The sequence below is a fragment of the Acipenser ruthenus genome, chromosome 12 (assembly GCF_902713425.1).
Source record: "Acipenser ruthenus chromosome 12, fAciRut3.2 maternal haplotype, whole genome shotgun sequence".
Lineage (NCBI taxonomy): Eukaryota > Metazoa > Chordata > Actinopteri > Acipenseriformes > Acipenseridae > Acipenser > Acipenser ruthenus.
Window position 1 is genome coordinate 7,431,823 of NC_081200.1, and position 10,530 is coordinate 7,442,352.

The following is a 10,530-nucleotide window of genomic DNA, read 5'->3' on the forward strand; positions in this document are numbered from 1 at the left end:
AATGGATGTAAGCATTCAATTCAGACTAAAACAGGATCCTAATGTATCATTCATAAACTGTGCAAACACAAAATAACTAGCTGTTTCATAATTTATTCTTCCTTTCCCTATGAAAGATTCAATTAAAAATATAATCTGTTAATTATGTTTAACAGTCCATAGCTTTTTGTAATAAATCAATTTATGCCACTATTTGCACCAATTAGCATAATCCATAGCAAACTGTGCTTAATCATCTGTCTACCAAATGAGTGTTTATTAATTAAAGATTTTAACTGGCTAATTATGTTTACAATTGTAGCCTGTTAAAATAATTCATCTCTGCTCTCAATCTTTTTGGCTAAATGGAGGCCCTCCATACCATTGTGGGTGCATGATATATATATATATATATATATATATATATAATTTTTTTTTCAATAAATCACTTATTTAAAGAGTCCAACATAAAATATGGGTAGTATTGGTATTACATACTTGACTAATTGTTATAATTGGTTGCAAATTTGTATTGACCTAAATGCATATTAAGTTGAAGCAAGTTAATTGAACGCTTTTAGCAAGTGCTGGGTAAGTTTAGTATCTTCTAATGCAAAGAACACTTCATTTTTCATATATTCTGAATACAATAAAACTTTTTATAAAATACATTTAAAAAAATGTGTGGTTTGCAAAATAAAATGTGTAATTTGACTAGCTTAACTGCATTGTATTGTTTATGGGAAGAAAAAAAAAACCCAGAAGTTTAGTTTTAAAATTATCATTGCCTGCTATTTCAATACTGCCTTGTTCATTGCCGCTTTCTATAATGACATCTGTTCCTAAATATAGCTACGACATATCAGTAAAAAATTAACATATTTATTGATCAATTCAATACAGGTTTAAAAACGTGGCAGTAAATATACCAATAACAGGGAAAGTTGTTTCCAGCAACCTGAACCATCAGCAACAACAAAATTGTAACCAGAGCTCTAACCTAAAACCAAAACCTTGATTAAATGAAAAAGTACATTTTAGATTTTCACTGGCCAGCTTTACATTACTTGCTCTAATGCACTGTAATACTATACCTGGTTAGTTTAGAGCCCTAAAAATATTGTTATTAACCATTTTTGTAAAATTTGAAGAAATCCTAACTTTCCATTGTGGTTACACCAGTTTTCTAATACCACAGTGGAGCAGTAAACAGAGACTCAGGAGAGATTAATGTTCAAGCACCAATTCATTAGTAGTGATTGATCTGATTTCTTTTTTGGTCAACATACAGAATCACATTACAATTTCAAAACAGTTTCCTTAAGAGGAAAAAAAAAAAAAAAATCGAGGTATTGAAAAAATATATAGTCAGGTGCAAATAAAGACAAGAAAACTACATGGCATTTTCCACCATTTACTCTCATTATCAAAAATATTTTTTCAACTCTTCTTGCAAATCAAAACAACAACAACAACAACAACAAAAAAGAAAAGAAAAAAATACAGACTGGACATGAATCACATTTTGTTTTCTCCTATGGCTTCAAAAACACTACCTGCCCACATTCACAGGAAATGACATCAGATAAAACTATAAAACAGAGGGTGCCATTGGATCTGTCAGAGAATACCTGCACATTCTTTTATCTGTACACTAGGTGAATAACTGTCTTTGTGCATGCTGTGTGCGAAATCAAAAAGGTATTGAAAAATGTTAGGCTGCAGTTCACATAAAAGAAACAAAATCCTTCGTGGAAGGATACATTACACAGGGAATGGAAAATTCTGGGATACAAATGCCACTGAGTTTACTTAAAAGTGGTACACTTTAAATTAACAAAAAAAATGCAATTTGTCTTGATAATAAAAAGACCACCAATGCTTTTTTATATTTGATTTTGTACTGCAATTCAAAAGTTGCATGCAGACTCTCGGTGCCTTCAATTTGTGGGTATGTCGAGAGTGGAAGAGTTTAATAACATTTCATTAATTCTCCATGCAGAAATGAATTGGCGTCTTTTGGACATTGACAATTGTTAACCACTCCCACTCAAACCTAACCCTAACCCTTTCCTGGAAAGGTTATCCTGAAACCTTTGCATGTTAATCAATATTCTCCAATGCAATGCAACACAAACCCCCAAAACAGATGTTATAGAAGGTGGTCTTTTTGTTGATGCTGTATGTAATTAAGCATAACGATGAGATGTGTTTTGTTCAAGTTAGCACAAGGGTGCATGTCATGTATACTTGAGGGTAACATTTAAGATATTGAACAAATATTGCTATGATCTACCAAGCAGGTAATGCGGCTATTTGGCCTTCAAGTTAAGTGCTTAAAAACAGGGTCCTTGCAGGCATGAACTGCAGATTAGGCAGATGCACACTTATCTACATAAGTCTGCACAATATAGCATTTAAGACACTGCTCATTTCCCAATTCATAACTCAACCAAAAAGGGGACTGACTGTATGTTGCCTTAAGGGGATTACCAGGCTACATGTTCTACCACATTACAGTGAACAGATCTTATTTCACGTTAGGAAGGGGGGAATATAATCAACATTGGCAGTAGTTTTTCCCCCCCCATTTTGTGGCGATCTTAATGTTACAGGTATGTTTCTACTATTTTATTTTTTTAAAGGCAACAAAAAAACACACTTTTGTTTGAGACAGCCAGGAACATAATTTAGACAAACTGTACATACTGCATTTCACTGCCTTGCATCTGTTGAAACGGTATCCTGTTGTTGTCAAATAGACTGTTCTTTGTAAGATGGTATACTGCAAATGCTACTTTTAAGAAAAAATATCAATTTATTTTTTGTTGTGGAATTACTAGTATGTTGTATATAAAAAGGTTATGAATACAACCTATCACCACTGACATTGCAGGTACCTTTTGTTTTACATTTGTTTTTACCTGAACCTTTTTTGATTATGCACAGAGCATGACCAGCAACAATGAGGTCAAGTTTCTCTTGCCAAAGATCATGAAGTATAAATCACTTGTAGTGGCATTAAACTTATATTAAGACTACTCTCGTTCCAAACTGCAGCATGTGAAAAACAGAACACATCATACAAGGGATTTACAAGCAGGAACTTTGGCAATTTTTAAAACTGAACTGGAACAGAACCATAGCTGCCTTAATAATGTAGTGACTCGTCTTCCACTCCTCCCTTCCCATAAAAACTGGTGAATGAAGGACAGCTCAGCAGTCAAACCTCATGTCTAGAGTCTCATCAAAGTTTTTGTCCTCGTGAGGGCTGGCAGCTAGGAACGTGGCGACAGGAGAACCTGTTGTGACATTGATGACGTTTGCGCTTGTGCTTGCATTCCGTACGGCAATGCTTGTAACATTGATGCCCAGTGTGAGCCTGGTCTGCTCCAAAGCCTTTTCTGGCACAGCAAAGGCCTCCAGCTTTTTCTCGCCATTGGCCATGTATGAGTTCTGGCAGCCCCGACAGATGCAGTCCAAGCAGGCTTTGCGGTTAGAGTAACATGGGCACCGTTGGCCACGGCACGTAAGAACACTTGGATTTTGGGTGGCCCGGCCACATTTACAGCCTTTCTTTTCCTGTGGTTTTTTGTACACAACTTTGTTGGGACTGCCCGGCATCAAGTTATTGCTGAGAAGACGTTCTTTCGTTTTGTCCTTGGTCTTAGGGACCCCTTGTTTGGCCTTCGAGTAGGCTTTCTTGGCCCCGTGGTCAGGATTCTTCTTGATGCTCTTGTTGGACACCAGCAGTGTTTTACTCACCTTGACAGTGCCCCCGTTTGGCACAGTGGCTGGGACCTTGGGCTCCCGCTTAACCGGCGCAGGAGCAGTGGCTGCCAACGGGGGGGCCTGGATAATGCTGGAGATGGGCAGGGGCTGGATCTTCTCGCTATCGCTCTCTGATCGCGATCGCTTGCGATTCATCCTTGCTGCTTTGGGGGTGGTCGCCGAACAGGAGATCCCAGAGGAGGGCAAAGGGTGACAGGAAACAAAGACCTCAGTGTCCAGAGGGAGGGAGGGCAACTTGGGATCAGAGAAAGGTCCATTCAGTGAGCCTGTTGTCTCCAAGCTAGACTGCAAGGCCTCATTGCAGTCCTCAGTAACAGGGTCCGGCTCCAAGCTTCTGAGCACCTCCTCAACGCTCAGCAAAAGAGGGTCGTTGTTGTGTTTCATGCCCTCGCTGAAGCCGCAGATGTCAATACCTTCAGTGCAGACTGTCGGCAGCTCGTCAGGAAAGCCCTCGCTTTTGAGGTTGTTCCCAGTGCTACATACATCAATGGAATTGGCAGCATTTTCTGGTGAAGGGAGGCTGGCTGCCAGCTCATCCATTGAGAGCCCATTACAGTCATGCAATCCATTTATGCGAGACCGGCACATGTCCGTGTCTGCTGCTTGTTCATGGAGCTCTGATGACGTCTCTAACTGCGAGTTGCTGTGGTTCTCAGAGGTCGAAGGTACCGGGGAATGTGATAAACTTTGAGACAGAGCCACTTGAGAATCTCCCTGCTCATCTTCATTTAACAACAGCCCCTCTTTCAACATAGCCAAAATATCTGGGGAGCCTCCAACAGCACTGGCTATTTGCTGGGCTAATGGTGACTCAGCAATATACTCACAGAGCTTCCGGTAGCAGTCCACTAAAATACAAAGTTGCTTGTTGTCTTCGAATTGTTCATAGTCCTTACACCAGCTGCAAGAGGGTTTCATCATCATTTTCTTACCCTTACAGGTTTTGCACACATAGTGCTGACAAGTGGAGTTGGTTGGAGCTATTGGATCTTGTAGCAAGTTCCCTGAAAAAGAAAGAACAATGCAAATCATTAGCTTTTTGACCCTACACCAAAATTAAGAATGCCACTTCCATTTAGGGCAGGTTAGTGTTATAATTAATCAATCAATCAATCAATCAATCAATCAAAATAAATAATTCACATAAACCCTGTTCAAGGACTGAAAAGGGTGATTATTTAGGAAGATGGGGGTAAATTAAGAAAGTTCTAGAATTCAAACCAGAAGAGAAAGGAATCAAATAACACACAATCACTTGCTTCAGAAGAATGCGTGCTCTTTTTGCAGTGATTGATACTGATGTAGCATTAGGTTTAAATTAAGTCAATTTAACAATGGCAGATATGTATTGGGTAGTAATGAAAGTGATACTATGAAAAACAAAGCTTATATCATTATTAGTCTGCCAAAATACCTAACTAAATAAGAACATATATTTATTTAAGGACTGCCAACTGTGTTTGGAAATACGATTATCAAAACATCACCATTTAAGAGGAACTGAGCTCCACTGTAATTCATGGAATGAAATGATTCTACAGCACAAATACAGATGCAGGTAATCTAAAATAGGAAAAAGATATGGTTATTAAAGTGTCAAAGTGAGGAGGGGGAGGCGCATCATTACTTATGATACAGCGCTTGACTCAGCACACCAATTACATGTACAAATCCTCAATTTGAAATAATTTTTGTAATAATGATCAAACATGACAATTAAGAATTATGCTTCCCTGATTTCATAAAAAAAACAACATTTAAGTTTCCAATTTAACATTTATACAGTTTCACTTCTATTTTGTAACTCTTTCATATAATACTGGATGAATAGTTTATTTAAGAGGGCACATTTACTACTACTGTTTAAACCATATTATGCTATTATGTTTTCAACGGGTTCTTCCATCATTACTGGCCAGGGAACTCCAGTTCAGTTACATTGTTAGGTGTTAGGGTACCACAGTGCAACATAGTGATTTATAGCTACATACTGTATTTAAGAGTATTATTCTAAGTGGCATTACTATTACTTGACCTGCAAGTCATAAAATGTTAGTTCATAAAACAGATAGAACAGGAAGCTCCACTGGGGGAAGTCTGAAACTGCATTTCACTGAATTGAAGGAAATCCCTCATCAGAATCAAAATAAAGTTCAATTGTCATTTAGGCAAGATATCAACTAATAAAATAATCACTATTGCTTGTTCAAATAAATAGACAATTTAAAAGTGCTGAAAATAACTGTCTAGTCAAGTGATTCAAATGCATTGCTTATTTGTATTTACAACATATTATACCACACATCAGCTTACTCTTACAATTGCTAACGTTTTGCTACACACATATATATATATATATATATATATATATATATATATATATATATATTATATATATAAATAAAATCAACCAGCTCTTGCAGCAAGCCAGACCAAATTAGACCCACAACTTGTTTTTTTTCTGGACAGCAGGCAGTAGACCTAGTTATGAGAGCAGAGAACTGCAACCTTGGTAGCTCTTAGTTTAGCCAATATTTCACTGTGTGACCCTGGGGTCCATGGTTTACTTTAACATCGATGTAACATATAATGAAACTGACAATAATGATTTCAAGCATCAGACAAGCTGACCAAGGACAGCTAAAACAAGAACAATAAGCATTTTAAAAACTACCAAACAGCTGAGGGGTTAAAATGCAGATGGACTGGATGTGAATAATGCCATACCACTATGGTTACATACAACACTGATCCAGGGCAGGATAGTCAAACAAAGAAGTTTGTACATGTCAGGTTGGTGCAATAGTTATAAAAAAAAATAAAAAAAAATAAAAAAAAGTGGAGGCATCGGGAAACAGCAGCGTAACTAAGTAAAATGCTTCTGAAGACACAAGCAGGGATAGATTAGGCTGGCTTTCCTAGTAACGACTTAGTAGGACACGTAACTGACGTCATACATTGCTGCAACTGGAATCTCCTGAGTTTATACAGATGTGTTGTCTTTTTAAACATTTATAATGTTAGCATCTTTCTAAAAGGCAATTTTAAGCAAATTTATAAAATTCATCTCTGCGCCTGCATAACAAAACAAAACACGTTTAAACATGGGTATTACTGAAAATGTATCATGGGAAAAACGACTTTAGTAAAGCCAGTATGTGCAACAGATTCAATTACACTTCTGCCACTGTAGCTACAATGTAATCAATCTCCAGAAAGGCATTGTATCCCTCTTTTTTTTTTTTGTAAACGCTGTCCTTATTGAAATAAGGTACGGTAAGAGTTTTTGTTGTCACAGTGATAGTGTGTATAGTAATCCACAGGTTTAATTGCATCAATGATCAAATCACAATTTTATCATTATTACTCCCCCTCATAATCCGACTGTGATCAACCACATGGTCCTGGTAGTAATGAAGCCATGTAAACATTTTATATTTGCTACCCGACAATGAAATATGTCAGTAATTATGTTTTGGGGTTTTTTTGCAAATATGATTGGACTGGTTATTACCCACTATTAAATCAATAGTTGAATTATATACATTTTTCTTTTTCTCTACCTACTGGGAGTTTTTGGTATATTTTGGTCAGTACTGTCACGTGCTATGGTGTCTCACTGTCTTCATAGACATTTCATCGTCAGCCTTTCATTTTATATATATATATATACACACACACACCATATCATTGATGTGGGAAACTTACTTTCTAATCAATGTGTGTATATATATAAATAAACACGTTGGGGAAAACGACTCAAACAAAAAATCAATCCATTTTTTATTAGAGAAACAAACAACCTAGAATGGATGGATTTAAGAAAACACTGTGGCATTATTATGAATTGAGGGAATGGGTTGCATCTTAGCAATATGCATATCAATGATTACAGTCCCCCTTTACAAAAAACAAAAATATCAGCTAAATATTGTGTGTGTGTTTATTTCCTAGAAGCACAGAATAATGCTAACTGTATCGCTTCCCCTATGTGTACATGGCCGGGGTTGATCTATCCTGTTTTCTTACATATTACATTAATTGTGTAACAGTACGTGTCAATTCTTGTAGAGGGCATTGTAAACAGTAAACGTTAGTTACGTTTAGCAAAGTTGTGTGACCACTGCAAAGGCCATATTTGATTATGTACAGCCTTTTGATATATATTTAAATATGCAGCCTCCCCCCATTTTAATTTCAGTAAAAACAGAAGCCTAATCTTGGCTTGGTAAAATAAAACAGCCCTTAATTTTCTACCTAGTTATTTTTATATGTCTATATTGACGTTGTGTCTAGTTACTTGAATGTATTTGTATTTGCTTGCGATTGTAAGTCGCCCTGGATAAGGGCGTCTGCTAAGAAATAAATAATAATAATAATAATAAAAGCTATCATGTATCACTATTGAAAGCTTTGTCCGCCTCTTTCCTTTAGAATTTAACAGGGGCAATCAGTCCCGCCCTTTATTCTTATCAATCACCCGGATACCGCACCAGATGTACAACCGAGTATACATTTACTATTTTATTGCATTGCCATATATTTATGCAGTGGTAAAATGTGTAAGACAATTAACATTCATATGTGTTAAGATTCAGATTGTTTCCTGTTCATGCTCGGTCTTGTTTTCAAATATTATGCTTTGTGCGTATTATCTTGTAACTGAGGATGTATCTCTCATTATATATACAAACTTATTTCAAACAGTATTAACAGGAACACATTTAAAAGGTATTATTAGTAAAAAGGAAAAGCTCACCACAAACAAGGCATGAAAGAGACTGCCTGAAGAATGGTAAGAGCTTGTAAAGCTCCGTGAAGGACTGTGGGTCCCTCGGATCGCACTGCAGCACCGAACGACAAGCTGACACATAAAGAGCGGTGGCATTCACCGGGTTCATCTCAGCAACTTCAGGCCGGATGTATCCAGTTGTAGGAAGAAAAAAAAAACAACAACACACAACAGATCCGATCGTTTCCACTAGATTATTTTTTTTGGACAGCGATTAAAATGTGGTAGACTGGGCTGGGTACGGCAGTCCAACCTTAGTTTCCAAGCAGAGTAAGCATGCACGTCTTACGTTGAACATGAATTCATGTTATAATAAATTGCTGCACAAATCTGGAAAATCGGTTGTACAGTCTCCTCTTGAAGGAAGAATGTGGGCTTATTTATATACTGGCTGGCAATGCACTGAGAACAAAGTCTGCATTCAAAAGTTAATAGTAAAAGAACAAGCGCAGCACCATTGCTGCTTAGCGCTTTCCTCTCTTCCACGGCACGAAATACGCCCAAATAAACATTATCAATTAAAACGATACTTTCCACCAATCGATTTAGCTAACCAGTGCGATGTTATCTTGTTTAAAATTCACTAGAAAAAAAGAATCCCCAAATGCTTTATTTCCTGAAAGCGATTCACTTATCTTCCATTACAATATTATTATTCAACAACAAAACGTTGGTGGCGCTCTGTTGCAGGTCTCAAAGCTGGCTTCCCATTAGTTGTAGTATATGGTTATATCAACATCCCACAGCTCCGATTCTTTTTCACTTTCTTGATCCTCTTTGATATCAGGAGTTGTTTCTGGGGAAAAAACTAGCGTTTTTCTGCCCCCCGGCCCCGCTCCAGACCGATGCATTCAGATAATTAAAAGGGAATTAATAAGCACACATTTGTTTATTGTCTGCCGCTGTTTCTCATGGCGGTGTAGTTGCAAAAACAAAACAGGCCGCTTCTCGTTCGCCAGTAGGACTTAACCTCGGCAAGCAATTGCGCGAATGATTCAGAGCTCCTCTTCCTCGTGTTTGAAGAAGAAAAATAACAACCCTGGCAGCATGACATTTATTTTATTGTTGTTTCAACTGCCCTAAGCTGCAGTGGTGGCTTGTCTAGATCCCAGAACAAAAATAGGCCGCTTTTTTTCTTTTCTTCGGATTTATCTGTTCTTCGCCCTAGCCAATTTCGTCTGTACAGTCAGCAAGAACGCCGCTGCTTATTTACTTAATTTAGGGTAGCTTGTGTTTCCGTCGGCTGGTGTTCTTTATTTTATTATAATAATTATTCATAATTCAACAGTCGGCTCTCGCTGTGGCGATATCTCCCCTCCTTTTTTTTTTTTTTTTTTCTCTCTCCGCATACATGGAGAGGAGGGGGCGCTGCGGATCATATCTCGCGAGAATACAGAGCCTTGCTCCCGCGAGAAATTGGTTTCCCTGGTTACGTAAGGTTTATTTTAATTCAATGCAGTGGAACAGTGTTTAAACGTTTGTTTTGTTTGCCCCTGTATAAGTTCGCGCTGTATGAAATAAGACATTTAATTTAATGAAGGTTATCTGTGAAATCTATCAATATTCATTTTCTTCCTCATGTTTGTGAAGGCGAAGTACTCTTCTCTGTGAAACGGAACCCATTCTTCATTATTCTGATGCAGTTAACCGCCCGTTTTTAATGTTCGCTCCCTCTTTAATAATAATAAATTAAGAATGTTATTTTAACAAAATGTTGATTCTCTTTAGAAGAACAAGATAGCACAATAACACAATTTTACCTTGCATGAGGTCATTTGTGTGTGTGTGTGTGTGTGTATATATATATATATATATATATATATATATATATATATATATATATATATATATTAGCTAAAAGAGCGTTTGAGTTTAACATTATTTTTTAAAAGTGTAATTATTGTAAAAGAATGTGAACGACAAGTATGTTAAGTCTACCATATCTGTATTCTTGGAAAACCCTGCGG

General features: G+C 37.1%; 1 protein-coding gene across 1 annotated transcript; it reads right to left on the minus strand.

Moving 5' to 3' along the window:
* Window positions 1-1,380: 1,380 nt before the first annotated feature.
* LOC117417414 (E3 ubiquitin-protein ligase MSL2-like) lies at window positions 1,381-9,910 on the minus strand. The gene is made up of 2 exons (XM_034029557.2): window positions 8,531-9,910; window positions 1,381-4,775 (listed from the first exon to the last, which is right to left on the minus strand). The coding sequence occupies exons 1-2, from the start codon at window positions 8,670-8,672 to the stop codon at window positions 3,196-3,198; spliced, it is 1,722 nt and encodes a 573-aa protein (XP_033885448.1). The 5' UTR covers window positions 8,673-9,910; the 3' UTR covers window positions 1,381-3,195.
* Between the last annotated feature and the right edge of the window lie 620 nt (window positions 9,911-10,530).

Coding starts and splice junctions, on each gene's coding strand:
- LOC117417414 (XM_034029557.2), bottom strand. CDS start 8,672: ATGAACCCGGTGAATGCCACCGCTCTTTATGTGTCAGCTTGTCGTTCG. Junction 4,776..8,530: donor TCTTTCATGCCTTGTTTGTG/GTGAGCTTTTCC, acceptor TTTCTTTTTCAG/GGAACTTGCTACAAGATCCA.